This window comes from Delphinapterus leucas, chromosome 14 (genome assembly GCF_059928025.1).
Source record: "Delphinapterus leucas isolate spDelLeu-1000000601 "Yukka" chromosome 14, BTC_Dleu_Yukka2, whole genome shotgun sequence".
Lineage (NCBI taxonomy): Eukaryota > Metazoa > Chordata > Mammalia > Artiodactyla > Monodontidae > Delphinapterus > Delphinapterus leucas.
In genome coordinates, this window is record NC_143142.1 from 57,122,125 (window position 1) to 57,139,734 (window position 17,610).

Consider the following 17,610-nt stretch of genomic DNA (forward strand, 5'->3'; position numbering starts at 1 on the left):
ACATTCTTTAGCATCACTCTTTTTAGAATGACACAGGCAGCAGTATTTTTTAATGTACATTTGATAACTATTTTGATAAACAGTCTGATATCAAAGGAAAAAGACAATTTCTTGCTTTCTCACTAATTATTTGACTGCTAAATCCCACCAAGTGGGAAGCTAACATTACACAAGAATGAAGCATTTAGCTCACTTGGAGTGATTAGTCAAGTAATTTTTATTTTTTAGCACCTTTATTAACCTTAGTTTGGAGCATTCCGAAACAGTTGAAGAATAAACGTTACATATGATTTTGTCTCTCTTCAGCACCTCATCAGTCATTCTGCTTAAAAAAAAAATGTTGATTTTTTTCTCTATCCCTTTTTCTCTAAGGCCACTATATCTCTGCTTCCTTCATCCAAATTTACTTAGGACTGGATATCATGTATCATCAGGAAAAAGATAAATTAAAAATCATGTTTGTTAAATTCAGGACATGGCACTGATGGTTAGTCAAAAATAATGGATCATTTTATTCTAACTCCATTTTCAACTTAACTATGCAAAATGAATATTCTTAGTCCACCAGAAAAATCCCAGCTCAGGAGACACCTGTATGCTCTTCCAGGTGAATATGTAACCAGTAGAAGTGAGTTGCCTATGCATGTGGGCCCTGTCTTTTCTGTCTTTGTAACCTCAGTTTATAGACAGTATATGTATGTTGAATAAGAACCTTCAGTATTTGTACGAACAGTTCTGCATCACATCTGGAGTGAGGCCATGTTCCCTGGTGATATTGATACTACTGGTCCCAGGTGAATGGCTGTCTTATATTAATAAGGTTTCATCTTTGCAGTGGCTCAATAGGCCTTCACTGTTAGTCTCGACCGCAGGTCACAAACTTTAACGTACATTTTACAAACAGCTGCATTATTATCCTGTGAGTGGTAGAGTGGCTCAGTTTTACTCTCCAGAAATGCTAAAGGAATAATGAGAAGATGGGTGTCTGGTGATGCAGAAGCACTTTCAGAGATGAAAATTCCACTTTAATACCTAGGATTTTTAATTTAAAATAGAGCCTACAGAAAGCTAGATGAAACTATGGTGATCTCAATGAGGAGGCAGACAAGATGATATGCAATGATAACTAGAGAAATGTCAAAGGTGCCCTATCTTATTGAAAGCAGAAAGAAAACAATGTGTCTTATAAACTGTCATTGATAATGGATTAGTAGCAATTCAGCAAAATGAGAAAATAGGCAGATTATTAGTACAGAGCCAAAAGTTAACTTTCCTCACTACTAAGAAAAATCATAAAGAGATTAATCTACCTCACTTTATGTTAAGTCTTCATGAAAATTGTTTTACTTTTTTAGTTTCAAAAATTTCACTGTTAAGATTAGCTAGACCCTAATATTTTGATAAACATTTATTTTTTAATGTTGTATTTTAGAATATGGTTCAGTTAGTAAAAATTTCTCTTAGGACATAAGAATTAACCAGATAGCAAAAATTTGTTTGGAGGTAAGGATATTTGACACGCTTATTATTAGAGTTTTTAGGTGGGACCAACTGTGTTCTTTTCATGGTTTTTGTTGATTCCTGATCAACAAGAAATCATTGAATAAACTGTGGACCACAAACAGAGCAGTCTCTTTCGAATTAAGTTATGAATGTTACTTGTACAGGTGCCGGAACACACTTTATGGTGTGATTTTCATATAACAAAATACACTGTTATACCAATAATAAATTAGAAAATTTACTTTTTGAATACTCTTATGGCAACTCTCTAGTAATGCTAAAACATTTTAAATATTAAGTGTTCAAGGAAAACATAACTTCTCTTAATCCATGTTTATGCCAAACACCATGATACAAAGAGGGCCTAAACTTTTCAGTAAAAATATTGAAATTTGGAATGCATTTTGCTGTATCAAGCAAAGTTCTTACATTGTCTTAGAGGATGTTTGCCTAGTCACCAAACAGCAGTGAATCTATTGATCACACTACTTTTCATCATTAATCTCATTGTTTTCCCTTCTAGAAGTAGTACACTTGTTAAATAAATATTTTTATAGGATTCTACTCTGATACTTGTTGCATGCAAAATGGATAGATTGTAGGGGAAACAAGACGTCTGAAATGCTGTTAAGAACCTCATTTGTTGTAGTTAATGCTTTTTATTCTTAGTATTGAAGGTTTTTACTGAAAAATTTAGACCATCTTTGTATACCCAGTGAGTAGCATGGTGGTTGGCATAAACATGGGTATGAGAAAGAGTACATTTTCCTTGAACTCTGTACTTAACCTACTCCTTTTTAAAAATCTAATTTATATCACATCCATCCTTACATCTTTGTCTAGACTTGGTTTTGCCGACTTTGCCCACTCTATCATTTTTTTAAACTTAACCTTATATTTTCTTTTGATAATTGCTTTAAAGATTTCTGGTAACCTTTCTGTTTTTCTGGATAGCATTTGAATGACTAATATATAATTTCTGTTTTGTGTAACTGGTTCTGTCTTAAATGGAAAATGCAGGTTAATGGCAACAGATGTAAAAGATTAATACCATTAAGGTAGTGACAGGTTATCCACAAAGTAATTGGATGTTTAAGCTTCTTATAGAATATTCCATTTTATATTTATTTACATTGTTTCCCTTTGCCATAATAATAGAAGCATGGGTGGTTATATGTATACCAGCAGATAATGGAGAAAACATTAATATTTGCCTTTTACAAAAGGAACACACATGCTTCCATAAAGGCAGACATTTTAACATAGATCCTGGCTGACCGTTAAAATCACTTGGGGTTCTTTGTGGGCTGGGGGGGACCAAAACAGTTCTGAGCCCCATCAGATTTAATTGGTCTGGGATTTGGCCCAGGCATTGGTATTTTCAAAGAAGCTTCCCAAATGAATTTAATGGGCAGCCAGGTATGGGATATACTTTGAAATATCCCTTTCAAAACTGAACCTTGTATTCCTCTCCCTGTGTTACCTTGTGGTAGATTCCTGAGATTCCCCTATGGCAAGGTTGGGACAAACCCTATATAGTCAACAAAACAGAGTATGAATAATTAAGAGTTCATTGAAAGAATATTTTTTCGTAACATAATATGTAGCAGTTGGTTGTATCCTACTGACACCAGTTCTTAAAAACATTTCTTTTATTTGGTGTAACCTACTCCTCTATTTTCTTTTTGCCTTACTGGTCACTCCTGCTTCTTTGCTGATACCTTCCCTCTTCTTCCTGACCTCTATATATTAAACTATCTACAAGTTCCATTTCAGTATAAAGAGCTCTGGATCTTTTTCCCCTAAACTCTCTCCTTAAGCATTTACATCTAGACTTGTGACTTTAAATAGGATCCAAATGCTGATGATTCCAAACTATTACCACCAGCCCTATTATCTCCTCTGAAATATGTCTAACTGCCTATTTGACATCTCTACTAAGAATGTAGTAGGGATCTCAAACTCAATATGTGTCTAAAATGGAACTCTTGATTCCCTGCCCCAAATCCTGTTCTTCTTTCATTCATTTTTTTTTTTAAATTTTGATAAATAACCATAGTTCCCCATGTAGGCGAAATCCTTGGTGACATTCAGGTCCTCTGTTCTCCACTTCATTGAAGGCATCTTGAAGCAAGTGATATCCAGTCCATCTCAAAAATATAGCCTGATAATGTCCATATTATTTATTTTCCACCTGGACATCTGTAAAATAGTTTCCCTTCCTCCATTCTTTTTTTTTTTTTTTTTAACATCTTTATTGGGGTATATTTGCTTTACAATGGTGTGTTAGTTTCTGCTTTATAACAAAGTGAATCAGTTATACATATACATATGTTCCCATATGTCTTCCCTCTTGCGTCTCCCTCCCTCCCCTTCCTCCATTCTTATTCCCCACAAGATAGCCAGTGTGGGCCTTTACAAAATGCATATCTGAGTATGTCACTCTACTCTTTAAACTCATTTATTTCAGTACAGTTAGAATAACATCATACCTCCCTAAGATGACTTTTCTCCCCGCCCCATCAGTCTTTGACCCATTTTGCTGTTTTTTTCTTTATTTTTAAAACTCTTTTGTCAGTCAAGTACTCATGAAATTATCTTCTTTGTCAGTTTATTGTGTGAGTCCCCACCCTCCTCCAGAATGTAAGTTTCATGAGTATGTAGAGACCTTGTTTGTTCAGTTCACCACTATACCCATAGTGCCTAGAACAGTGTTTAGTGTGAGTACTCAATAAATATGTGTTGGTTGAATGAATAAAATTATTATGTGGGTAGAAATGGAATAAGCTGTGACATGGTTTTTATCAGTTCCCACAAGGAAATCAGTAACTTTAAAACTATAAGTTCAAGCAGTTTAGCTATTATCATACTTTTTTTAAAAGAGTATAATTGAGTTAGGGCCTAATTTGATTAGAAGATTATATCAAGGTAGAATTTTTTCATTATAGAGCCTGATTTTCATGGGTAATATAAAATTCAAAAATGATGAAATAGGTAATTTGAGGTTCATATGGATAGTCATTTTTGTCTACAAGTTCTATTATCATTACAGTTCAAGTATTAGTTTTTAAGTACTTTTTTATATTATGGATAAGTAGATGGCTGGAATAAAGGTTCTGCATAACCTAAAGTCCTGACTTCCATCCGCTCGAGAAGACAATGCAAGGCACTTGTGTTGACACTTCTACCAAGACCAGCTAGAAACCTTCATTGCCTAAAACCAAAGCTTTCTTCACTTACATCCATCCCCAAAGTCAAATCTGGACCTCCTTTTATCACTACAGTGCTGCAGGGCTGCTCAGGGCATAACTGTCCAAGGGGAGAGTGTTCTGGAGCAGGAGGTGGGTTGCACCCAGTGTACACTTAATGATACCTTTCCCCACATGGCTGCACTCCTGGAAATAAGATTTGGAATAGTAACATTCTTTATTCTTGTTTGGAGGAGGATGAAAAGTTTGATGATTGATGGGGATAAACCTTTAGTTTCTACAGGGGCCAGCATACTCCAAAGGTGAAGTTATTTAGATATCTTGCACATATTTAGTGTAGAAGAGTACAAGCTATTTTCTCCTCCGTTTAGGGTTGCTTATATCCAGGCCCGTCATTATATTTTCGAAGATGGTGGGATTAGTGTCCCTAGAGGATATTTATTAATGATTACTGAACTCACACTATTTCCCTTTGACTCATTTACCCATGACATACTGAGGTAGTCTTAAGGTAGCAGATTCTTGTCAGCATTGAGCAAAGACAGATCTTCATTGCTTAGTAATGCTAATTAATGGTATAAAGCAGATTCCCCTTAGATCCCTTCTAAAAAGAATATACTTACTAAAGAGTGAAAAACTGTCATTATTAGATGGTTACTCCAAAAGTGTGTTCCCTAGTGGGGGACCTAGAAATGGCATTATATCAAGACCTTAGAATAAGATATGTTTTCAAGGCTTGCTTTTCATTGAGACAGCTGGTGAATAAGCTCACATTCTATTTTCCATAGGAGTAATAGTAACCATTATAAAGCACTACTTCTAGGAGTGCTCTTAATATGAGAAAGAATGGCAAAATTCTAACACATTGCTATTTATTTTTCTTTCCCACTCTCCTTTAGGTATTCTAATCTTATTTTGAACTTGTTTTCCTTGATGGTGGATGCAAACATTCCAGATATTGCTCTTGAACCAGATAAGACTGTGAAAAAGGTAATTTTTATACATCCTCAGATATTATAGTCTACTTTTCATATGTAAAAAATAACAGCGTTTTAACAACCCATTTCCCCTTGTCCCGACCCCTAGACTCTTAAGTAACATGAATTAAGAAAGAGACCTTGTGTATATTTTTATTTCACATTCCAGAATATGACAGCCTCTCAAGTCCTCTGCAACAAGTTTTATCCCCTTGCCTGTTTGTACCCACAGTCACATGAATAGGTCATTACACCAAGAGAGGGAGCTTACTATCACAGCCCTTTCTCTTTGTCCTGAAAGTTTAGCTTCTCTTTAATATTCCTACTGGGATACCTGATTCCTGGTACTCCCAGACTAAGCCTGCTAAGGATCAGAAACAAAATATTGTAATAGTATGGAGAAGCAGAAGCAAACAGCCATTCTTTATCCTTCCCATTCATACCCTTGCTTACAGGGGTTTCTTACTGTGTCAGGAGAATAGAGACCTGCCTTAACTTAACCTGCAAAGAGAAGAATGAAGGAAAGCCATCAGGTAGATGAGTAGTTATTCAGAACTATCGTACCCTGAGTCGCAGCAGGAGATGGGAGGAAGGGTAACAGATTTGAAGATTTTTATTCAAATTAATTTCTGACTCTCTGATTCATTGAGAGGGATGTATGTAGTATACTTTATTTATCCAAAGGTAACATAAAATGATTTTAAATATCAGTGTGGTTATTAATACTCAACTTCAAAGTTAGTGTAGTTTTTTAACTTACAGAAGTATAAAATTACTAAAATTATAACAGTCTCATAGATGGAATTGCCCTGGTGGTTGAAATTAATAATTGGCACCAAAATCCCTAAGTTCTGATGTAATTGACTCTGAGCATTATTAGAAAGGTACCTCTGTGGTTTAAACATTGTCTTGGTCCATTTGGGCTGCTATATATAACAAAATACAAGAGACTGCGTGGCTTGTAAACAACAGAAATTTATTTCTCATGCTTCTGGAGGCTAGAAGTTCTAGATCAGCGTGCCAGAATGGTCAAGTTAAGGCCCTTTTTGGGTCGAAAACTTGTTGTATCTTCATAGGGTGGAAGGCACTAGGAAGCTCTGTGGGATCTCTTTTATAAGAGCACTAATCCCATTCATGAGGGTTCCACCCTCATGACCTAAACACCTCCCAAAGGGTCCACCTCCTAATACTATCACATTGGGCATTAGTGTTTCAACATGGATTTGGGGGATACAAAAATATTTACATCATTGCAAACATGAATGAAGCTGATCTCTTTTACCTAATTTTATGAGTCATTGGCAAGCAATGAGAGGGATTTTAATGTAAATATTTTATTGCTTAACCATTTAAGGAAATTATGTTCTTATTAAGATTTCATTTATTATTATCCAGGAAGCACTGTTTCAGCACCCCCCACGCCCAAACTAGGCAATGGGCTACTTATCACACTAGGTTTTGGCCTGGGTTATTTTTTGTCAATTTAAGCTCATCCATGAAGAAACATGGTTGATGAACGTTTTCTTAGCTAAAGTTGATGACTGCACCAGATTTCAAATGTTGTTGCCTTTCTTTTTTGCTTTGCTGTTTTCAGGATCTGTTTTTGCTGTTTATTTTAAACCCATCTCTCTCTGTCATATGTTCACTCTTGCCTGACTTCACTTGTGTTCAGAAGTCATTTATGAAAGTTCTAACAGTATTTGTCAAACGGAGTCTTCCAGTTTCTTCTGCCAGTTGTTATATAGTTACTGTTCTTTTGTTTCAACTTTTGCTTCTCTTTTAGAGAATCATGATTTTATTGTTTAATTTGTTACCAGCTCTCTTTATGGCATCATCCTTTAACACATGAAGCAATTAATTTATGGGGAAGAAAAGCATGTACCTTAGTCATTTTTCTTGACACTGTTTACTCCCTAGCTGTTTATTCTAGTTTCAATTAAGTGAACCTTGAACAAAAAGTATTTTACCATATTTTTACCCAAAAGAGTATTCCATAAAGATTTATTTGCTTGCTACTGTTTTATCAAGAATGTGAAGTAACCAATTGCAACATAAACTTGACTTTAAAGTCATAATAATATTGGAAAGTGATGCTGCAATAGACTAAAATTTATGTTTCATATTGGTTGGCTTTTTTAAGCAGTAGAAATAGGTTTTAATACTTTGTGAAATAACACTTGGTGGCATTACTTTGAAGTCTTACTACCTAGAAAATTTTTGCATTGATCTCATGAATGAAAGCCAGCTAAAGAAACAGAATAGCACATTTGAGGCTGAAGTCTTCAGAGAAGTACATATTATTCAAATTATTTAATAATAACAAAGTTCAACAATATTTTCCTTTTTTCTAACATATTTTAGTACATATATATCAATTTCTTTTTACTTCTTTTTAAACTGTCTACTCATTTTATGGTGCTTCACAGATAATTGCGTTTCCTACAGATTTTGAAGGTTGTAGCAACTCTGTGTTGAGCAAGTCTGTTGGTGCCATTTTTCCAACATTTGCTCACTTTGTGTCTCTCCATCACATTTTGGAAATTCTCACAATATTTTAAACAAAGGGTATCTTATCTACCTTTGAAAGACAGTGCAGAGGCTGAGATTTACAAGTGTGTATCCTTTTGCTTAAAGGCACTCTCCAGATTGTTTTGAGTGCAGCCTTACTAATGAGGTGTGAAAGGAGAGGGTTTGGAGCTGGTAGGGATAGCCAAGAAGTCAGGGGGGAAATTCTGGAAAGGTGAAAGTCACAGAGGTGACTTAGGGGACAATAACAAGTAGCCTAACATAAGTCAGTATATATGAAAACAGATCAACCATTTATATGTTGTTAACCTTCTTTGTTATAAAAGAGAATGTCTTCATATTTGGCAAATAACATTTTCTTTATATGCTAAATACATATCTTCTGTTTGTAATTTAAGTACTTATGTAAGTATGCAAGTTTTGATAAATTGGGTTAAAGTTTTATTTTGATTCTCCTGCCCTACAGTTTTTTGACGTTCTTAAAAAATAGCTCCAAAATTGTCAGACATGACCTCTCTAAGTAGAAATCAAGGAATATAATGGATTAAACTCTTTAACTGGGACCCAGAAATGGGAGAGAGAGTTGATTGAAAGTATACTTTTAGGTCTCCCTCCACCAAATTGTCCTTCACTTATTATATTAACCTCTCTTTTACCTCCTCTATCCTGAGGCTGAGGGCTGTCAGATCAGCTGGTATACTTCCAGTGCAGTGAAGAGAAAAGAGCACTGAGCAGGGCCATGGGTTGTCATACTGTCTGCCCTTTCTTCTTCCTGGTTTTATAGTAGTTAAACTCTATACTTAAAAGGAAATACTAAATGTGGACCACTTTTTATCCACTTGGAAATCCCATTTTCTCCTAGCCTGCCTTTTCAGAAATATATATGGGTTATTTATAAGAGGAGAAAGGAGTTAGTACAATGGTTAGTGCAGTAGGATGCAATTGTCTGGAAGCGCAAGCCACTTATCATCAGTTAAAGGTCCCTGGATTGGCTTCATAAATTCTGTGTCTCAGTTTCTGCATCTTATAGATGGAGATATTATCTGCCTCAGAGCCATCTGAGAGTTGAGTGAAATACTGCATGTAAAGTACTTTGCACAGTGTTTAGCACAAAGTAGTCATTCAGTAACATTGGCTTTTGTGTTTTAGGGAACTATTCTGATATATATCTCTACTAAGTTTTCTAGTACTTATTGCTATTGAGAATCAACTGTATGTTTTAATATGAAATAATGAAAAAGTCCTCTGCCTTTGGAAATTATAGGCCAGTTGAAGTAGTTCTTTGCAGAAGTACAGGGAACTCCTATAGGAAAGGGAACATTTTAGAAGATCTAGTTTAGTTCATTTTGCCAGCAGTTGACATAGTTCCTGTTCTTGTGTAGGCAGAGAAGGTGAGGGAGAATAGTAATATAAGCTTACCTTGCTATATCCATTTCATAAAGTGAAGGAGATTGTTAATAATTATTATGTCACAATTTAAATCTTATAATTCTAGCTTTGAAATGCAAATACTAAAGCACACCTTTGGGTTAAAAGAACAATTTTTGTCTCTTTTTAAATTTGCAGGGTCTAACAGAATTATATTTTCTATTCACTTTGTTAATTCTTTTCTGCAGAAATATTTACAACCAACAAAGATAGGGTGATATAAAGAGCATATAGCAAAAAGTAAAGTTCCACATTCAAGAGAATAGTATTCAGAACTCCTTACAGGTTATGAATCATTTCTTTGGCATAGAATAGTTCATTGTAATAATATCTATATCTGTTTGTTCTTGTCTTTTCGAAATGTGTGTTTTTCTTTATTCAAAAGCTAATAAGACTGTGACCTTGTAGGTTCAGGATAAATTTCGTCTAGACCTGTCTGATGAAGAGGCAGTGCACTACATGCAGAGTCTGATTGATGAAAGTGTCCATGCTCTGTTTGCCGCGGTGGTAGAGCAGATTCACAAGTTCGCCCAGGTAAGTTCTCTGAGGGCAGTGTGTTCATCTCAGCTTCTCCGTGTACTACCCTAGAATCCTCACAGAATCCTCACAGAACCATACCTTTCCCTGCCAATGACATCTTTTCTGTTTTTTTTGTCAAGCCTTCTTGACATCTCACCAACCTTCCAATGTGAAAGTGTTCGATGCACTAGTAACATGCACTAAAACATCCCACTGAAATGTTCTTAGTAACTAAATTGTGGAGTGTCAGCATAGTTGTATCTGTCCTTTGTAGTCAGTGGTGACTATAAACCCTTCTTGAGAATAATCTTGGGTCTAGCAGAGGCCTTGACAAGTGAGACTTAGACACTCGTTGGATTTTGGTAAACTGTGAAGTGCTAGGAAAGGAGGTTAGAAGCTGAGAAAAGCGATGTGTAGCACATACAGATCTATCTGTAGACTTTTGGTTAGCAGACTCTTTCCTATAAATGTTTGAGGGAAGACTTTTTGATGATAAACCTCAGATTTAAAAACTGTTTTAGTTTCAAACTTCATAATGAGGTTGATGCTGGAAGTGATCAGCAAACAGAAAAATTAGGCCACTTTCCTCTCCCACATCCTCTCACTCCTCTCCTTGTAAACTCCTTCCTGACTTTACACATTCAGTTAATAATAATTTTACAAATAACCCAAGCTCAAAGCTTGTCTGTTTTAACTTCTCCCTCACTCAGTATACAGAATGTTACTAAGTCTTGCGAGTTTCTTTAAGCATTTTTTAAATCATCGTTTTCTGTCATTTTCCCATTATAGACATTTTAACCCAGTTGTTTTTCACTTTATGATACCCTGGGTAACTAAAATCCTTCATAACTGTTCTCTCTGTTTTAGTATCTTTTTTTCTTGCAGCATTCTTATCTTTATTATGCTAAATATTTCAATTAGATATATCTTTACAAAATACTGTTTTACACTGGGTTTTGTTTTGTTTTAAATTTAAATGTGAAAAGTGTTTCCCTAGTGCCTAAAAGTGACATCCAATCTCTAGGAACTCAAGGCCTTCCAGACTGCTGTGTTCTAAACTTCTTTCTAAGCTATTTTCCTAATACTCTCTTTCTCTCAATATTTTTATCCTCTTCCATTTCTCTGGCTACTTTGCTGTTCTATTTCTTCAGCCCAGAATATCCATCTTCTTAATAATGAATCATCTGTAAACTCCTGCTTGCTAAAATCCAGTCTGTCCTTCCAAGATCTATTCTTAATGCCACTCTGATTCATCTTCCTCTGAATATTAATAGTACTTTGTACTTTTATTATAAGTTGAACTTATATTTTGTTTTCTATTATAGATATTTGGATACTTACCTTATAACTCCTAAAATGCAAACTTCTTAAAGGATGGGATGTATATCAGTGACCCAGAAACACAGTGCCTTTAAACACTTAAGAAATATCTAATGAGCATAAGGGAATTTTTTTCCTGTAAATGTTAGCTGATACTCTTTCTCTCTCTGAACAAAACATGTTTCTTCTCTCTGAACACCAGTCTGAGTCATATTTTATTATAAGTGCCAATTCAAGGTTTGATTCACATGTCATTAATCATAGTCACTTCTCGAGAGAGTAAACTGTGACTCATATGGTAAGTAAGTGACTTGTCAGAGCCACCGAGCTAGCTAATGGCAGATCTGGATCAGCATATAGCACAGCAGAATATTTTAGAGCTGTAAGGGAAAAAGGCCCAGAGATGTATAATGACTTAGCCAACTTCATGTGTCTAACAAGGGACAGAATCAAGGCTTGAACCCAGATCTTTTGACCCCCCATATCCAACCAATGATAATCTAGATTACTTTGTAGCTTGCCGAACTCGAGTCTTCTTTATCAGAATCCCATATTCTTTTTTATTTTCTACTGAGGTATAGTTGATTTACAATGTTATATAAGTTTCAGGTGTACAACATAGTGATTAACAAGACTCCCATATTGTTTATCCCAAGAAGTTAACCTGAACATATTCATGCTCTTAAGTTTCTTTAAATATGTCATCTCTGCTCATACTATTGTACAACTAAAACAATATCAACGTAAGAGGGCTTCCCTGGTGGCGCAGTGGTTGAGAGTTTGCCTGCCGATGCAGGGGACACGGGTTCGTGCCCTGGTCTGGGAAGATCCCACGTGCTGCAGAGTGGCTGGGCCCCTGAGCCATGGCCGCTGAGCCTGCGCGTCCGCAACGGGAGAGGCCACAACAGTGAGGGGCCCGCGTACTGCAAAAAAAAAAAAAAAGTAACATAAGAATATTAAATTTAATTGGAACTTGCTTAGGCATTGAAGGATACCAGAGATACTAAATGAGGTCTTAATTTCACATAAGTCTTTTCAAATTATAAAATTATAGATGCATACTTGTTTCTTAACTAATCTCTGAGGAAGTTTATTTTCCCTTTGAAATTCACATTCCTAAATATACATTTTCTAAATATTGATACTAATAAATCACATGCACACTCAAATTTTGATGATCAACATCTGTTTTTTGTCACTCATAGCATTTATTATAAGGATGCATTTTGCTAATTGAGTTATGCTAATTTTAGTGTATTCCTGTTAATCATTATGGATTATAGAACCCAGTTTTTAGAAAATGGAGGTAGACAGATACATGTTAACAAAAGTTCTTTCTACATAAAAGAAGTGTTCTTTAAAATGACTAAAAAATTGCCAGATACAACTATTATGTTGAAATGCTGAAAAGGCTTATTTTATTCCATCACGCCAATTGCTAGTAAGGGTAGAGATTAAACATTGTAATATTTGTTGCCTAGCAACACCCACCTATTAGTGATAGAAATTTTCCACTGAAAAACACTTTTATTTGGGTCATTGTCTTCGAAATTGCATCATCAGAACTCTTCTTCCCAGCAGAAAGGTGGAGGTCACTTAGTTTGGATCACTTCCTGCTCTAAAACTACGCCTTTCAATGGAAATCTCTCACATTGCAGCCCATTTCTTTCCAGCTTCTGCTTTTTCCTGTCTCTCTTCACTGATTGATGGTAGAAGTCTGGAGAAAGGGGATGTGATTTTCATTAATCTTAATACATATTAAATCTAATTAAATGAATCTTTATAGATTAGGGTTAGAAATATATTTTTTTGCACACTAAGTGTTAAAAAGTAAGAACAGATTGCATTCAGAAATTTTACCTAAGTCCCAGCTCAGGATACTAAGAACAAAGATCACTGTCATCCATCTGGCAAGGACCCTTCCTTAGCCCCTGGATGTTCAAGGAGGAGGACCACAGGTCCGAGTGGAGGGTCACATGAATGTGCAGTCCCATCTGTGCACCTTTAACTTAAGAGAAGCCAGCTATACACACACACTCTTACACTTGAGGGGGTTAAAAAAAACAACAGTGAAAGGAGGAAAACAGTGTGTTCCTTATGCCTGATATTTCCCATGTGTCTAGTAAATGTGTCAGGGACTCCCTCCGAAGTGTTTCAGATCCGATGTTCCTGCCATAACATAACTTCTTACAATGCTGAATGTCATTCCAATATTGAGGGTTCTCATTTTTTTTTGTACAACATGGCCTCAGTACAAGCCATCTGCCCCATCTGCTGTTCAAACAAAGAAATAGGTTTTTTGTATCAGCGCTGAAGGGAAAGCTTCCTATTTTGGACTCTTTGAGAAATGACTCCAGTATGTTGCCTTCTGAAGGGCTTTTCTTGAGTAATTTTGTTTATTTATATTCTGTTTTACCTTTAGGTACTGATCTTAGTTCTTAAACCCAGTGTAGGATGTTTCCACTGTAACTGTTCTACTCTCATCTACTTTAAGAAGGCATGGATGCAAAAGATGCCCTAAGGACGAAGAGACTAGAGCATCATTTCTGATTTTACATTATATGGACCTTATTTTACCATTAGGAATAAAGAAGAGCAATGTAAAATATTTCATTGATCAAAACATAAAGTATTGAATTCTGTGACCAAATAGAAATTCTTCAGTTCTAAAACAAAGTGATTTTTAATTTAGTAAATATTTTTCTAAAGAGTCAGATGATTCCCAGATACGTGGCTTAAATAAATAACACCAGTATATCATACAAAACTATTTTTTATCATTTTGTGTCCCAGATCTAGCCCTAATATATTTGAGTTATCCTGTAAGGAATAATAATAAGAACAACAACAAAAACACAATAGTAGCAATAATAGCAGCCTATTGAACACTTAAATGTGCCAGAAATTATGTAAACTTTTTTCTCTTCAGTACCTTCTTTAATCCTCATACCTGTAGAGTAAATGTATCACTAGGCTTGTTTACAGATGAGAAAGCTGAGGCTTAGATAGGTTAAATAACTTGCCCGAGGTCTCAAGGTGAACAGGTGAAAAAGTCCAGATTCAAACTCAAACCCTGGATTGTAGAAATAGACAGTAGTTTCTAAATAATGTTTTTCTCAATTTACATCTATGTCTTAATTTATTAGGTATGAATAGATTATGTGGTGAGTGGTGAGTTTTAAAAATAGACTTGTAAATTTAAAAAATGATCTTTTAATTTTCTCTTTAATCTTTCATCTGAGCATCAAAAGAAAAAAAATCCATGCAGACAGCCAATAGTGTATGACATAAAAAGGAGTTATTGGGAACAGTTAATCCCTGATAAATATGATAAATATGGGATATCACTTATCTTGTACATTGGCCAAAACCCAGTCTTGAATTTTATCGACTCACATGTTCTCTCTTGTTGCACTGCAGTCAGTACTGCTGCATAACTATGTTAAAACCTATGATGTTATAAACTATAATATAGGCACTTGGTACATTACAAATGTTTTAAGGTTTTAAGACTAGTTATCGTAATAGCAGGACTCAGCAGAATGCTCCATAACTTTCAGCTAAAATTCCCTACAGTTTATTTTTCATCAGTACAAATTTAATTTCCTTATCTTTTCTAAGGAAAGTTTTCAGACACTTGAATGCACTCCATGGTAAGATTTGCCTGTTCGGTTCATTATCGGCTTTAGTAAGTTTATTTGTAATACTAACTATTGTTTTCCCTCCCCTCTGTTATATCGAACTTTTATGTAAGTTCTTCAAATGTGAAGGGAGTGGAATATTTTGGGCTGGCTCTACTACATAGTGTTACTAATTTTTTCCCCCATAGGTACAGACACTTTGAAATATTTATGAAATCTGTTAGAGACCATCTGTTTAGTAGCAGCATTTTTCTCGCATACAGACATATGTATACACAGGTGTGGATACATAGGTGTGGTTTTTCTTTGTTTCCAGGGTATTTAGACTTCCTAGCATGTCAGTGAGGAACTTTCGCAGTTTGCCTTTAATCTGCATTTTCAACTTTCATCATCTTCTACCAGCCTTCTAAAAGAACCTTCTTTGTAACCCTGATGAGCTACCCCATGACACTTCCTATACCCAATATCCCTACTTCCCCAAGTAGTACGCCTTTTTCTTTGCCTAGAATGAGTCCCCACCCATTTGTCTAACTTTCAGGTGTGTGCAGGGGAGGGGTTGCGGGTAGGGGTAAATAACTGTTTCTTTATATAAGCATTTTGTCTTAAAGTAACTTGGGATCTCCCACAGAAGCTGAACTGTTCCTGGTACATAGTACCAAATAAATGTATGTGATTTTATGTAAGTGCCAAGGACCATTTGAGAAGTTTATTTTCTCTGATACTACCTTTAAGAAAATACTTAAATAGCTTCTTAAATTATAAATTACATTCCTTTTATTAGCATTAAAAATAAATCTTACCATATTCTTTCTAGAATTGCCACTTTAAATTATATAGATTAAAATCAGTCTGCATCTTTCACATTTATACGCATATACACGCATGTGCACATACATACACAAACCCACTTGTCAGCACGGTTCTTTTTCCTTCCCGTTTTCTTTCAGAGTAATAATGAGGTGAAGTTCATAGAAACAAAGTTTTGTGACCCATAAAAAGCATTCTTAATTCCTCCAAGATAAGCCAGCATATATTTGACTGAATCAGAGGGCACATGAGGTGTGGATGACTCACCCCAAAAAAGTGCCCAGAGTTGTTCTTACTGAGAGAGTGGGTGATTGTACATGTTAAAGACAACAACCTTTAACTGTTGCACATTACTTTGAGATAATTGTGAGGGTGCCTAGCACAAAATAGGTGCTAAAAATGTTGATATCTTTTATTTTAACTTGATATTTTAATATTGAACACTATTAATGTATTGGCCCCAAAACAACTCTTGACTGGGCCTTTCTTATTCTTTCAGGACTGCTTCCTTTGATTTTTTTTTTCCAGACCATTTCTGTACTCTGTATTGTGCATTGGCTGCACTCTGGAATAAATTATACATTTTCACAGTCTCTAAAAATGTCATACCAAGAACTAAGCTCACTACTCAAAATATTAATCATCTGTCACTGCAGAACTCAGTGGAATTTTTGCCTTCCTAGTGCTAGATTTGTCTGCCATGTAATAACGAGATCATCTTGAGCTTACAGTTAGCAAACATTCCCTCTCCCAAATATTTGCTCATATAAACTGATTTTTAAGCAAAGTCTTAGGAATCCTGTACATTGTAGTTAATTTAAATCCTCTTCATGGCATGTAGTAAAGTAATAATTTCACCTTTTTTTTTTTAATAGAAGACTTTTTTTAAAAAAAATTAAGGACTGGAATTACCTGAAGGTGTTTTGGGTTTTTTTTTTCTATTAAAGAATTATATGTCTCTTTCTAAGCAGTTTTTAGAACTATAAACTTGTTTCTCTTTCTTTGTGAACAGTGAAGCTAATTATTTTCTGTTTCTTTGTTTTTAATTTTTGTAGTACTGGCGAAAATGAAATTGGTTTGGCCCATCAAGATGCTTGTCTCTGTAAGGAAACTACTTTAGAAACAACATGTGTATAACGAAGACTTCAGGCTAACGAGCAAGGAAGAGAATATTAGTCTTCAAAATACCATATATCCTAAATGTTACAGGCATCCTAAATGCCTGAATTCTGTTTCCTTGGTTGTCCTTGCTTAAATATGGTCCCGAAGGGCTTGTTCTGATATATTGTATATATTTATTTTCAAATGTACACATTGTTAATAAGCTAAGAAGTAAGAATTTTGTTCCAGAACCACGTACATATTATGAGAGCTCTGAAAGAATTTCATGTTGACATAGTAAAACATTTTAGTCTTCAAGTTTGAAAGTCCATTTTTTTCTTTATCTCTTCACATCAGATGAGCAGTTATATGAATCTGGACTGTCTTAGTTTTGCTTGGTTGTCTCTCCCTCCCTTGTTCCCTTTCTCTCTTCTTCCTTCTCCTCTCCCCCTACATTTTTTATTTTTTAATTTTTTTGTCCTAACCTATAACACTTAAAGTTTTACACGTTATGGCCTATTCATTTATACGTTGAGAATTGTATATATTTCAAATAAGATAGTCTTTTTTTTTTTTACA

The 17,610-nt window shown here is 35.1% G+C and overlaps 1 protein-coding gene across 2 annotated transcripts in view; it reads left to right on the top strand.

Annotated features, from left to right (window-relative positions):
- Window positions 1–17,349, top strand: part of PIK3C3 (phosphatidylinositol 3-kinase catalytic subunit type 3) — a 154,698-nt gene extending 137,349 nt beyond the window's left edge. For both annotated transcript variants that reach the window (XM_022562648.2, XM_089895096.1), the window contains 3 exons: window positions 5,612–5,702; window positions 10,052–10,177; window positions 16,986–17,349. In XM_022562648.2, the coding sequence (XP_022418356.2) occupies window positions 5,612–5,702; window positions 10,052–10,177; window positions 16,986–17,000 (232 nt within the window). In that variant the 3' untranslated portion in view covers window positions 17,001–17,349. The remainder of the gene's footprint in view (window positions 1–5,611; window positions 5,703–10,051; window positions 10,178–16,985) is intronic.
- Window positions 17,350–17,610: the final 261 nt, after the last annotated feature.